Source organism: Marmota marmota, unplaced genomic scaffold (assembly GCF_001458135.2).
Source record: "Marmota marmota marmota unplaced genomic scaffold, marMar, whole genome shotgun sequence".
NCBI classification, from domain to species: Eukaryota; Metazoa; Chordata; class Mammalia; order Rodentia; family Sciuridae; genus Marmota; species Marmota marmota.
The window spans coordinates 15,835,288-15,849,658 of record NW_026000229.1 but is presented as its reverse complement, the minus strand read 5'-3'; the positions used below and the strand labels follow the sequence as shown (position 1 = coordinate 15,849,658).

Here is a 14,371-nt window from a genome sequence, read left to right as displayed (position 1 = left end):
ACAAAGGAAGGAAGGAAGGAAGGAAGGAAGGAAGGAAGGAAGGGAGGGAGGGAGGGAAAGAGGTTAGAAGTCATCCCCAAGTATCCTCATCTCATAGGAGAATGGGCAACAATTTACGTAGATCAGGTATGAAAATGCACTTCCAGACCATGAAATGAGTGACCACAGCTGTTAATCTTGCCTGTGAAGCTGGTTCTTTCTTCTGATTTATTTGTGTCCACTCCCAAACGCAACTCCTCAACAGTGGCAAAGTTGTGGGAAACCAACAACTTAGTCTGGTTGTAAGCACAACGTTAAGAGAGGGAACTGAGTGCTCCTGAAGGATGGTTCATTCAGGCCGACTGGGCCTCACTAAAAATAAAATAAAAATCTCTGCCCACCTGTCTAGCGATTTTGTAAGAACAGGAACCCTCACTCGGGCTGACTGTGACCCTCGCTACCTCGTCCTAACCTCTGCCATACGTACTGTTTACACACAGCGCTTCCGACATCAAGGATTGTCCTTTCTCCAAAAGCCTACTAATGAGAATACATCTTAGTCACCCGACTCCACTTTGCTCCATGTTTAGGACTCTCCCCTGAAGGTGATCATTTGATCATTTTTTAAAAAGTTGGTTCTCAGAAATGTGGCTCTCAAAGCGTGATTCTATTTGAATTTCTGAGTCCCCACTACTCTTGGGCTTTCCTTTCAGTCCACCCTAATAAGTCGCTCGGAGTTCTCGGTACAACTTCATCTCGAAACGCCCAGCACGGAACACAGACTTCCGACATTTGGACCGCAATCGGAGGATGCATTTTACCTTTAAAATCAGTCAAAACCATGTGAGGTCTGGACGTGTCTCAAGGGAGGAGGGGTCAGAGGGCGAAATCGTGAGGTTCACGCGGAGTTGGACACACCGGGATACCGGGCGAGGGGAGGCCGGGAGCAGGGCCCCGGAACTAGCGCCTCAGAGAAGGTGTGGGCCGGCTCCCGGGGCGGCAAGAAGGCCGGGCGCTGGCCCTGCGTTCTTCTTCACCCCTCGCCCTTCACCCGTCTCCCCAATAAGCAGCGAAAGAGAACCCGCGGCCCACAGCCTCCCCCACTCACCCCTAGCCCATCGCCAGGCACGGTCCTTCCACTTAAACTTTCCGCCCGCGTGCCACAGCCGGAATTATAGGGCCGAGCGACCAAAGGGAACCTGGCGTCGGCACTGCGTGCGGCTTGGGCGGATCCTCAAGAACTGGCGCGGCAGGGTTATAGCTCGGCAGGGACGCTAGGGGGCGCGTCCTTCTCAACGCCATTCCCCTTACAAGCCCCCACCTTCCCTGAGCGCTGGCTGGGTCTGTCCGCCCGGCCCCCTCTCTCCCTCACCCTATTCTCAAGTACTCCCCGCCCATATTTACTCTGGCTCCTTTCCTCACTCACCCGTAGGCATCACCTGGCCAGCTGTGACCCCTTCACATTTCTGTCCTGTTACCTACTAGTTGCCTCTTCATACTCCTCCCGCACATCCTCTGAACTAGGTGACAGAAACTTTTAGAAATATAATTCCTGGCTGAGAAATGCTCCTACTTAGCACTCTATATTTTTCTTAATTTACCTGAGCCTAATTTACATCAAGTCTTGACGTCTTGGTCTCAGCCCAAATATTCACATTATCTCTCTTCCAGCTTCCAGTCTTGGAGGGAAGGAAAGGGATGGTTCAGTCAGTTCCCCTTACCCCGGGGCGTAGTGGCACAGGCCTGTAATCTCAGTGACTCAGGAGACTGAGGCGGGAGGATTGCAAGTTCGAGGCCTCCGCAACTTCACAAAAACCTGTCTCAAAAGAAAAAAATAAAAAGGATTGGGGACTTAACTCAATGCTAAGTGCCCCTGGATTTAGTTCCCAGTATCTGCCAACCCCCACCCCCGCCCGCCTCCCCTCCAAAAGTTCTTCCTACCCTGATCAAGGTGCCTCACTAAGGGATTTGCACTCAGCTTTCCTGTAAAACAGCCCGAGTCCCCCTGCCTGACTCTCAGGCCCCCTGATTCCCCACTGTAGCCTGTGCCTTCAGGAGGCAAGAGGTGACATATTAACCATGTAGGGAGCCAGGGAATGCGTGTCATCAGGCCACTGGTTCAAAGTTGTGGTTCAAAACACAATGTTGTGTTACTTAGGTTACAAGTGGAAACAGACAGTCCTCTAGAAGGCCTAGGACATTTTCCTCTTTATCTTTTAGCTAGGATGGGGTGAAATAGGACGTGGAACAAGGAAGGAAATGCTTTGAATTGAACAACCAAGTCTGTCTGACTTTTCACAACTTGTTCTGTGGGAGAGTGTGGGTCCAATAGCGTATAGTTCTCTCCTGTCTCCTATTTATAAAAGAAGTGGCAGATAAGGCAGTTTGTCTCTGGGAAGACTGGGAATACCTTCACCAGCCTCAAGGCCCTGGGCCTGCAGACTGCCCTGTTTGCTTCAAAGCTTTTTTCCTCAACCTGACTGGCTCATGCTCTCAAGATCTTGTTATGCTTGAGCAGGCAGTGGGTTCTAGGTAAGTAAGGCTGAAGCCTGATTACTTAATCATAATTTTTAATCTTCTCCAATTCACAGGGATGTGTGGTGACAACTCAGCCATTGTTCCCGTAGTTCCAGCTCACATCCATGGTCTGATTCATTTCCTTACCCAGTCCTAAAGCTTAAGTTTATTTAGTTTGCTGATGGGTGAAACTGGTTCTTCTGAATAACAGGCTTTCAGAAAATATGCAAGGCAAAAGATCAATTCATTGACGTTGATGATAAAGGATATAACTGTCAAGAGGACCATGTCACTCCTGGCAACCATTAAGTGTCTTGATTTTTTTCCCCCTTCTTCTTAGAGTGCCATTAAAAATCAAAGGTTGTTCAGAGAATATAAAATCAGAGAACATTGGCACGAAAGGTAATGAATTTCTTTTTCCTACTCAAGAGACCCTCAGTGTTTGCATGTTTCCACAGATACATTAAAGGAAATCAATGAACACAGCTTCCTTTGCATAATCTCCAGTTCCTTTATTTTTTTCTATCTTGACACAGTGGACTGCTCTTGCAAAGGCTCTGAAAGACAGAATGGTTTGGTCATAGTCTGGCAAAATAAAGATTAGTGTCAGAAACACCAAGCCACTTGCAGGGTCTAGGTATTGGGGCTCACAAGGAGGTCCAGATAGCCGCTTCTCCTAAGGCACAGGTTGAAAATGCGTCTTCTGAGGCCCTGCTGACTGAATTGGAGTTTCATGGTTTGATGTCGGAAAATCTTAGTTGCTATGTTCCCCAAATGATTTTTCATCTACAGAGGTGAAGGGTAAGTAGTAAGTGGGGAAAAGAGAAAGGAGCAGCAGTGGGACCGCTTCCCTCTCCTATTCTTCTCTCCCCTCTCACAGTCCCTGTGCTGTCCTTTGTCTTTCATCTTCCTTCTTACTCTCTCTAGTCTGGACCCTTTCCTCTCCTAAATCATATGTCGAGGCTCTAGGCCAGCCTTTCCCCTCTGTCAGTCCCTCCTCCCTGTCCTACTGTTTTCACTGAAGTAGAAGTTCAAATAAATCATAAATATGACCCTTCTCTTGTCTAAATTTTTTATTATAGAAAATTTCAAACACATAAAAGATGAGGAAATAGTATAATAAATCCTCATGTACCCTTAGCCAGATTCTCTCAGTTCAGTCTTCAATCTTGTTTTATTTATACATCTGTCTACTTTTCTCCAACATATTATTTTGAAGCAGATCCCAGATAACATAACATTTTGTCCTAAAATATTTCAGTATGTATCTCTAAGAGAAGAACATTTTTTTTTGGGGGGGTACCAGGGATTGAACTCAGGTACATTTGGCCACTAAGCCACATTCCCAGCCCTATTTTGTATTTTATTTAGAGATAAGGTCTCACTGAGTTGCGCCTTGCTTTTGCTGAGGCTGGCTTTGAATTCACAATCCTCTTGTCTCAGTGTCTGAGCCGCTGGGTTTATAGGCAGGCACCACCATGCCCGGCTCTAAGAGAAGAACTTTTTAAAAAGCATAATTATAATATCATTATCAGTTTTAAAATAGTTAACAGAAGACCCCTAATATCATCAAGTATTTAGTCAGCTTTCAAATATCTAGTTGTCTCATAAACATCGTTATTTTTACTATTTTACACTCTGGTTATTTGAATCAGGATCCAAGTAAGATCCAAACATTGATATCTGTTAATGTATCTCCAACCTCTTTTAATCTATAGGTTTTCCTCTTCATGTCACTTTTCCCTTGCAATGTGTTTGATGAAGACACTGTGGCCCTTTTCTTTTAATTGCTCTCAATCTTCTTTTAGTCTTTTCCAGAGCATTTGAGAAAATGACAAAGCTTCTCTCTCTTCTAAAATAATGGAAAGACTCACTGAACAAAGAAAAGCTTTTACATGTTTCCAATTCTGATTAACTTTGCCTTTGCTCGAGTAAACAGGAATGAGCTTTATCTGCCACTGGTTCCCCAGCACGTATGATGCCAGATATGCATTTGTGGAAAGAGCATAGACAGGAAAGAAAAAGGTTATTGGAAAAAGAGCCAAAAGGGAAAGCAGAGAAAATCTGGTAGATGCTAGATTTCTCTAAGAAAGTAGAACTGAACTTCAGAACTTCAGAATATCCTCTCCATTTAAAAGTACTAGGAAGTCTAAATTTTTAAAGGCCCCTCATGATCTGGTTCCCTTGCCCATGCTTACCATTCACTTTCTTAAAATCTTAATAGCATCTTAAAAAAAAAAAAAACAGATAAAACAAAAATTTTTAAAAAACTGTATTTTTTATTAGAAAAGTAATTTGTGTCTATGGGGAAAAATTAAAGTTTCAAAACAAGTAAATTAAAAAATAAGCATTTCCTTTCCTAGAAGTAACCATATATATTTTTCTGCCTCTAGTATCTGCTGGCTTGGAGAGATGAAGTACCAAGGAATTGCTTATTTGTGGGGTTTTTTGTTGTTGTTGTTGTTGTTCATTCTATATCTATTGGTGACAGAATTACATTCATTCTTCATAATCTTTGCAAAATTATCTCTATGTACATATGTGTATATTAACTATACAACATAATATATTATATGTTATACTTTTTAATAAGTGCAATAATGTTATATATTATGTTCTGTACTGTGCTTTTATTACTATTGGGCATAAGCTTCTTTCCTTTTTTTGGCAGTACTGGGGATTGAACCTAGGGGTGCTCCACCACTGGGCCATGTCCCCAACCCTTTTTATTTGTTATTTTGAGACAGGTCTCACTAAATTGCTCAGACTGGCCTAAAACTTTTACAGGTATGCACCACCACACCTGCCCAGCTTCATTTCTTTCTTTCTTTCTTTTTTTAAAGAGAAGAGAGAGAGAGAGAGAGAGAGAATTTTTAAAAATATTTATTTATTTTTTTAGTTTTTGGCAGACACAACATCTTTATTTGTATGTGGTGCTGAGGATCGAACCTGGGCCGCATGCCTGGCAGCGCTTGAGCCATATCCCCAGCCCCCAGCTTCATTTCTTTTAACTGCTGTGTATAATTGACTGTTGGAAAGATGTGCCATCATTTACGAACCAGTTTTCTATTGACATTTAGACAGATTTCAGTTTTTCTATTACAAGCAGTTCTGAAATAGGCCTTGTAGGCCATTATGGGGTTTTACTTTACCAGAGGTGGAAAGCCACTAGAAAGTTTGGAGTGCAGGAGGGGCGTGGGGAGTTTAATAAGGTCACTTAGGTTGCCATACCCAATTTATGCTCCCTAACCACTATCTTCATCAGCACTAGTGTTATTTAGTCTTTGTTATTTAGTTATTTAGTCTTTGTCAACTTACAGGATACTAAAACTTATTTGTGACTTAGTCAGCATTCCTTTATAAAATCAGATTTGTCATGGTAAGTTTCACATAATGGGCTGTTTCTCACTTACTTGGAAGGAGGTTATGAATCATACTGGTACTGCATGGATTCCTGTTCAGCCACACTGAAATCCTCTAATCTACCTGTCTGACCTTTTTTTCAGATGGGTACCTGACTATGAGTACAAAACCCTGCCTTGAACTACCCTCAACCTGAAATGTCACCATTTGCATCTCCCTGCCTCAGGTCTGGTTCCAGTTACTGTACTGATTCAGAAAGACAAAGCAATATGGGCCCTTTGGGGGCTTATTTTGTTCATTTCTATCAGTGACAACTAGACAATCAGTTTTACTCCTATAAACAATATAATATAAAAATACAGAAAAGGTTTGAGGCTATGACACTGTACAGTGTCTGGCGGATCAGGGTGCTTTTCCACAGGTTCTCTTGCTGTAACTCTGATGGCAGTCCTAGGAGGATTCTTGCTTTCCTGGTTTTATATATGAGGAACCCGAGGATGAGAGGCTTTGGGAGACTTGCTCCTGTGCTTGTTCCTTTACTAGAGGTTGCAGAAGAGGTACCTGTGGGTTAAATTCAGCCTGCAGACCATTTTGTTTGTCCCTTATTTTGTTTAAATAGCTTGACATTGGAATCCTTCTTGGTGGACCACCCATACAGCCCAGTACTCTGAGTAGAGCAGACTTTTATCCACCCAGGCCCTGAAAGCATTTAAATTTGCAATCTCTGCCAAATCTTCTCCACTTTTCACTGTGCAGCTGTAGAGTTGATAATCAACTCCAGAAGCAGGCCCAGAATAAACCAGCCTCACCCAGAAGCCCTCCTCATCAGTTAAAATGTCTCATTCCCTCTTCATTCTCTTCTAGCAGAAGGTGGGAAAGGCCTCAAGATTTGGAAGGCTTGCTGTCCTGCCAAGCCTCTAAGCTCTGCCTTCCTCAGCCCTTGATCCTATTGTGAGGATTAGAGCTGTTATGCTTCACCTGCCCTGTCATCCAGTTACAGGGGAGAGTGAAAATATGCCTATTTTGTAGAAAAAATCAGATCAACTTCCCAAACACTGCAGTGTTTCTGGCCTTTTTAGGCCATTTGCTCTCAGAGAGGCCATAAGTCTTTGAGTAGGCCTTCCTCACTCTACCCAGGCGCGGCCTGGTTGCCCCATCTCAGCATCTTCCTTATTGGAATACAGTTTTTCAGTCTGAAAACAAATATACTTATTTATTGAATATCCTTGTCAAGTGCCAGTCATTATTCTGGGCTCTGGGGATTCAGGAATAAATAAGCCACACAAGGTCCTGTCTTCTTTGAGCTCACCTGCTAGAGAGAGAAACACGCATTGATCAGATTATCAAACTAATAAATACTCAGTAGAGTGTTGAAGCAATGGAAGATATGGAGACCTGCCACCCTAACACTCCTCTATAATCTTTAGCAGTAAGTGGAGACTGTGATGTCTAAAAGTAGATAATAACAATAACAATAGTAGCAGTACCAGCCACATTAATATATTTTACATAGTAATTAATCCTCACAACAATTCTATCAGGCAGGTAATGTCATTACCATTCTCATTGTACAGGATGAGAGATCTACTTATACTCATGAGAAGTTAAGTAATTTGTCTAAACTCATATGGCTGGTGCATATAATGTTCCTACTCTTGGTTGAATAGCAAACTTTTCTATAGCCTGTTGAATTTCAAAATGTTCCACCATCTCATGAGAATAAAACAGATGGAACTAGGTTCACCTCCACCAAGTAAGATTTAGGTTAGACACAGGAAGAATTCACTGACAACATTTATGAGCATAAGAGAAAGGAATCTCTTTTCTGGAAATTTGCTTCTCTCCTGAATTTTCTGTGTTATATAAGTAACATAAAAATAGGGCAATTAAAAAAAACATTCATAATTCTACTTCATGAATTGTATTCCTTCCCTGTATTTCTGGGGCAGATTGAGACTGTTAGACAGTTGGTCTGAGAAGAGAAGGAACTAGATCTGGTTCTGCCCACAGTAACACAAAGGCAAGGGTGTGTAACTAGCAGAGCCTAGTCCTGTCTCCAGGCTCCAGCATCCAGAGTGAGCCCAGGACACAGAGGTGAAGCACTACTGTGGGTTTCAGCAGAGGGAATGAGTAGGTTACTTTCTTATATTCCAGGCCACTCAGGGTAACATGAGGCAGAGATGAAGCTGAGAAGAATTGCCTGCTGTTTCACATTAAAGTAACCTAAAGCAGCATGCCATCTGTATACCCTGGAGGAAACAGAGAAGGGAGGAGGGGAAAGCTGGTAAATATTAAGCAAAGTCAGCAGCATGATTGCAGTGGTTTCCAGGGTGATCATTGCTATAGTGTCGTGAGACACCCCCCCCCCACAGCTGCCTTATACCATTCCCACTCCAAGTCATGGGCTGGAGGTGCAGGAGGCTCAGGGAGTCAAATCTTTGGGTACCTTGAGGTGATTCCTTCCCAGCCTGCTTCCCCAAGAGTTTCCTTCAGCCCTAATTAAATGTATTTCATGTGTGAAATGCTTTAAAATTTGCAGAGTATCCCTCAACTTTAATTTTGATTCTCATGTCCACCCTACAGATAGGACAAGTTATTATTATTATCCCATGCTTACATTCTGATTATATCAGTAGCAAGTGGAGCCTAGTGCTAACGGGTCTTCTGATTTCTTAAGCCCCATGCACTTTCTCTTGGTTTCTTCGGAGCACCTTCTGCATCTTCTTAAATCATTCCACTGCTGAGGCCTGGAAACCTTGGATGACCTCTCATTCCCATAGCTTAGAAACAAGTTTGAGAAGTTCCCCCAGTTACTCTGGGCAGCCCACAGAAAGAAGCCCACCTGTGTTCCTGCTGGAAAGGCCACCCGCTCAGGCTTGGTCAGAGGCACTGGGACCCAGAACTTGTAAAATGCCCTCATAAGCTTCTTAGAGGAGGCAGGTATTAGCATGATTGGATATTCTTCCTCTGACATGCCCTTCACACTCAACCAACCCTGCCTTGTATTAGGATTCCATAGAGGAGCTAGGGGCAGGAGAATGGGGTGTTTCCTGCTGTCTAGCTGCAGACCCATTCTTTGAGACCCTGGATTCTAACAAGTTTCCAGAACTAAGAAGACATCCAGATGTCAAGGTTTAAAGGTAGGTGGGATCAGTGAGAGTGCCAGCTTAGCTCTGTTACACAGGCACACTGCGGCAAGAGGGACCCTTGGAAGTTTCTCTGGGAGACACTGGGCTCGCTACAAGTACTGAGTTCAAGCAAGGGACAGGATGGCTGGAGAGAGATAATGGAATGAAACTTATAGCAATCAAGGACAAAGAAGAAAGTTCATTTATTCCTACTTCTTTTGCTTTTTAAGACAATTGCATTTGTACCTCTAATTAGCAGGGTGTACTAGAAAGATTGGGGATATAAGAGTCTCATCTGCCTGGCTACCTGCAGGCTGTGTGATATTAAACAAATCACATCTCCTCTCTGGACTTCAATGTCTTCATGTCTCACATGGAGAATTATATTAAACAGATTCTGTGGGTCTGTCTGATATAACTGACAGCTTGCTCCTAATACCTTATTACCACATGGAAAACCAGTCATTTATAGTTAATTTTGTAGCAACTATGGACATTGATTAAAATTTAATAAATTTTACTTTGGCTGGGCCTCAATGCCCTTTATAAAATGAGTATTCTTTGAAATGTTTTGTGTTCTTCCTTCCTGCATTCTTGTTTAAAACTAACCTTATGTAGCATTTGATTCTATCCAATGCTTTTCACAGACCTTATGTGTAATCAGTCTTTCAGAATTCTTGTGACATAAATACCATTGCCATTCACATACTGTTGGGAGTCTCCCTGAGAACTCCCCAGGCCTTTCAAACATGGCGGTGGGCAAATTGCCATTGGGCAGCTAGACCTCCCCGGGCCTTTCAGATAAGGAGCCCCTAATGCAACATGGCAACAGGCAAGTTGCCAGTGGGCGGATAACAAGTTGTTTTGAAAGCCTTCTAATTGGCCCTCCCGTCTTCCGTACACGTGGACAGTTCGTGCCCCCCATGAATCTTATGCAGGGTGCACCGTAGGTGATGACCTGACCTTTACTATGATTGGCCCAGGGAGCTTCCTGGTTTAAAGTAACTGACTCTCACTTTCTATATAAACTAGCACCAGCTTGCAGTAAAGTGCTTCATCTTTGTCACTGCTATCTGTGTGTGTGCATTTTAATCTCCGATGACGAAACTTGGCCTTTCACATACCATCATTATTACATTTAAATTTAAATGTAAAATAATTGTATTATATAAAATATTATATAAAAATATAATACTATGTGCATAACAAAAAGTTCAAACTAATAGGGTTCAGAGTGAAAAGTAAGTTTTCCTCTGATCCTCAGTTTCCCTTCCCCAAATGTCCTTCCAGAGGTTAATATAGGTTAGCATACCCATTCAAAGATGAGGGACTGTTCCGCCTGTTCAGGATGACACAGCTAGTAAGCAGCAGAGCTGAGAATCCAGCCTTTGCTCCAATTTCCATGTTCCTTCCTCTACAACACTTTGCTTGGGAAGCTCCATGACATTAACTTTTAAGCTTTGTCCTTTCTGGAACATACAGTGGAATCATTTTAAGAGAGTCCAACAAAGCAAAGCAAAACAAAACACATGAAGTGTTAATATCCCTGACAGTGTCCTCTACTGCTGCCCATTAATGTCTACGGTTTAAAATCATGTCTCCCCACTGCCTTCCTGCCTTTTATAAGGTGAAATCTGTTGGCCCGAACACCTTCTGTATGACTGAGCTCTCAACAACTTGAGTTTGAACCTGAGGAGTGCTGGCAGACTTTTTGTAGGAACACAGGGAGGAGCCAGGGAAGATTGAGGTAGGAGCATGCACCCACCTGAGGGACCTCAGCTGCCAGCATGCCTACACAGCAAGAGGACCCCTTTTACTCTTTTTCCTAAAAGCAGGCATTGTCTCCTGGAGTAAGGGGCATAGCTAGTTTACTCCAATAGAAATAAATGCCCCCAACCACAAAGCCCCCTCTATAATATTTCTATGTCCCTGGGGTTCCCGTCATCACTCTTTTCCAGCTGAGGGAGTTTTGGATCCCAGATCTCCTTTTAGGAGCAAATAACTTCTTTTCCCTCCTCAGGTTTGTGGATACCCCAAGGCTGGACTTCATGGAGAAATCTTCCCTGATTACTAACCTGAACTTTGGGGCAGCTGCAGTCTCTCCATGGACAGAATGAGAGGCTTTCTGTAACAGACATAACTGGCCATCATGGGGAAATTGATCAAGATGGGGGTGCAGGAGAAGCGGTTACTCTGGCCAAGGCGGCTTCATTGGAGTCGCCTCCTGTTCCTATTGGGATTGTTGATCATGGGTTCTACCTACCAATACCTGAGGAGACCCTGGGGCCTCCCCTCACTGTGGGCAGAAGTCTCTTCCCAACAGCCTATAAAACTGGCCAGCCGTGACCTCCCCAATGATGTGATGACGATAGTGAGCACTGACCCTCCCAAAGCTAGCTCTGAAATGGAGGCTGAGATGCTGGCACCCCAAGCCACCTTGGGCAGGAATCAAGCAACACTTAGAATGACAATGGAGAACACGCCCAGAACACCCAGAAGAATTGCCAAGATCACTCCACCAACACCAAAGAATAATCATAGCCCAACAGCAGCAGATACAGAAAGAATGAAGGAAAATACCCCAACCACACCAAGTAGAGTACTGAAACACTACACCCCAATTTCAAGCAGACAAACAGTAAAACATTATAGCCCATCATCCAGGGGAGAAATGAAGAGCTACAACCGAATTCAAGCCAGAGGTAAGGTGAAGATTATCCCAACCCCTCCTGGGGAAACTATAGACACTAATGCACCATCCACACTCATGAAAATGGAAACACGCCATGCGATCATCCCCAGGACAAAAGTGAAAGATAGTGAAACCATGGCAACTTATGAAATATTGGAGACCAGCTCTCCCAAGAGGATACTGGAAGAAACCTCCTCAGCTACCCTTAAGAGAATAATTAAAAACACCCCACCTTTCCTGACCGAGATAGAGACAAACATCTTGACATCTCCAAGGAGAATAGCAGAAAAGAACACCATGACTAGCTCCAAAAGAGTGGGAAATAACAGCTCATCCAATCCCTGGAGGTTAGTGGGGAAGAACAACCAGACAACTCTTCAGGGAGCAGACCTGGAGCACACTTCAGCTGTGTCTGAGAGGCAAGTGACAAGAAGTACCACGATGGGTGGCAGCCCAGCGAAAAATGAAGCCTCTACTGCTATCCGGAGTGTTAGGAATCCCTTGCCCAGAACCAGTGCACCCTCCATCAGGACAGCCTCAGCCACCAACCAGGAGCTGGCAAAGAAACCTTCCACAGCACCCAGGACCTCTGTAACCCCCCAAGTCAGGGCAAATCCCACTGTCCAGATCCGTCACTGTGTGGTTGCAGAACCAGCCCCAGCCATGACCACCAGCCCATCCCCAAGCCTGACAACCTCCCTCTTCCCAGAGGTGCCCGGTCCCAGTCCCTCAGCAATGCTTCCCAGTTGGCCAGACCATCCCCAGGGAGAGTACCCCCGGGACCTGTTCAGCGTGGAGGAACGGCAGCAGGGCTGGGTGATCCTGCATATCTTTGGCATGTTGTACCTGTTTGTGGCCTTGGCCATCGTGTGTGATGAGTTTTTTGTCCCAGCCCTGAGTATCATCACAGAGAAGCTGCAGATCTCTGAGGATGTGGCAGGTGCTACTTTCATGGCTGCTGGAGGCTCTGCCCCTGAGCTCTTTACCTCCCTCATTGGCGTCTTCATATCCCACAGCAACGTGGGTATTGGTACCATTGTGGGCTCTGCTGTGTTCAACATCCTCTTTGTCATTGGCACCTGCTCTCTCTTCTCCCGGGAGGTCCTCCACCTCACCTGGTGGCCATTGTTCCGGGATATCTCCTTTTATATCCTCGACTTGTCAATGCTCATCCTCTTCTTCCTGGACAGCCTCATCGCCTGGTGGGAAAGTCTGCTGCTGCTGCTAGCCTATGCCCTCTACGTGTTCACTATGAAGTGGAACAAGCACATAGAGGTCTTTGTGAAAGAGCAGCTCAGAAAAAGACCAGTGGCCAAGGTCATGACTCTAGGGAATCACAGCAAGGTAGGGAAGTCTGGTTGGGCGTCTCTAACTGATTTGGAGGGGAAGGGGAGGGGGAAACCAGAGACTGAAGAGTGGAAGGAGCTGGGTTGGACCCGAAGTCATGGGAGATTCTGGTTGCCTTGCTGTTTATTCAACATTTACAGAGTAATTATGATGCGTCAGGCAATATGCTGGGGCCTTTGCAAATATGACCTTGACTCAATTCCTAATCATTCTATAAAGTTCTTATTATTATGAACCTTGTTTGTAGGAGATGAAATTGAGGCCTAAAGAAGTTAAATTGTTTGTTCAAGATCACACAGTAAACAGGCATTTGAATCCGAGTTGATCTGACTAGGTCTTTGGAAATGACATTTGAGTTGGGCTTTGGAGAATGTTCAAGGAGATACCAGCAGGGAACATGCTAATCTCTTCCATGTGCATGATGTTCAGGGTTTATGTAGCACCCTCACTTTCACTAAATCCTGTTAATTAACATTCTAGACTGTGGGGGGCGGGTGGGAGGATTGGAGAGGGGAAGGGTTCTTGTTTGTTTTGTTTTGTTCAATCTGGAAGAGAATGGAGCCCCACTCATCCATTGACAAGCCAACTCTGGGGGTAGAGCTTTGACTCTGTGTGTAATGGAGACCAGACACCAGGAACACCAATCCTGGATCTTCCTGGCCCAGAAGTTCCTTTAGAAGAACTTCTTTGTCCCTTTGAGGGTTTTTTTCCTGATAAATTCATTGGATGATTCAATATCTGGATAATTAGATTAAATTGGAGAAGGGATCTCTGAAAACTTATCCCAAAGCTTTTTGTTCTTTGATATATTAAAGTAAGAGTACCCCAGATAACAGAGACCCCACTTCTTTCTTGTTCCTTGCGTGCAAATAATACAAGGATGTGGCTACTTAATCCAGAACAGTTTCAATGAGTAGACAGGATGGAGACCAAACTCAGAAACAAGTCTGGGAGTACCCTAGGCAAGGGAGATTAAAATTTAGAATTTTTGAAAAAAACGTGTTCTGGTGAGAGACTGAACAGAGAGCTAGAACACCTGGCTCTAATTTGATCTTACCTCTAGTTAACTATGTGATCCTTGGACAGGTCTCGTTCCCTCTCTAAGGGAAATGACAGAGTCCAACTGATCATTAAAAGTTTCTGTTCAACTCTAATATTCCACAATAATGTCTGTGTCCAAGTGGGTTAAGTTCTGGCAGGACCCAGCATAAGCATTGTCTGATCTGATCAGCTGAGTTCCTTTTGCCTCATTTGTGGATGGTCCAGAAAGAAGAAATGTCAGAATTGGAGTCAGAATTCAGCCTCCTAACAACCCACTCAGCACTATTTTTGAAGAGATGAGTGC

At 44.1% G+C, this 14,371-nt stretch overlaps 2 protein-coding genes across 8 annotated transcripts in view; one reads left to right on the top strand and one right to left on the bottom strand.

The window, feature by feature from the left end:
* Ints14 (integrator complex subunit 14) overlaps positions 1 to 1,238 on the bottom strand; it is a 33,263-nt gene extending 32,025 nt beyond the window's left edge. For 4 of the 7 annotated variants that reach the window (XR_007343905.1, XM_048793464.1, XM_048793465.1 and 1 more), the window contains exon 1: positions 1,088 to 1,238. The gene's annotated coding sequence lies outside the window, so the exon portion shown is untranslated. Of the gene's footprint in view, positions 1 to 800 lie in introns of all 7 variants that reach the window. The other 3 variants (XM_015480524.2, XM_015480522.2, XM_048793467.1) reach the window with 3 other exon arrangements.
* Positions 1,239 to 11,026: 9,788 nt separating this feature from the next.
* The window catches only part of Slc24a1 (solute carrier family 24 member 1), a 48,237-nt gene continuing 44,892 nt past the window's right edge, over positions 11,027 to 14,371 (top strand). The window contains exon 1 of the mRNA XM_015480516.2: positions 11,027 to 13,023. Coding sequence (XP_015336002.1) covers positions 11,137 to 13,023 — 1,887 coding nt within the window. The 5' untranslated portion in view covers positions 11,027 to 11,136. The remainder of the gene's footprint in view (positions 13,024 to 14,371) is intronic.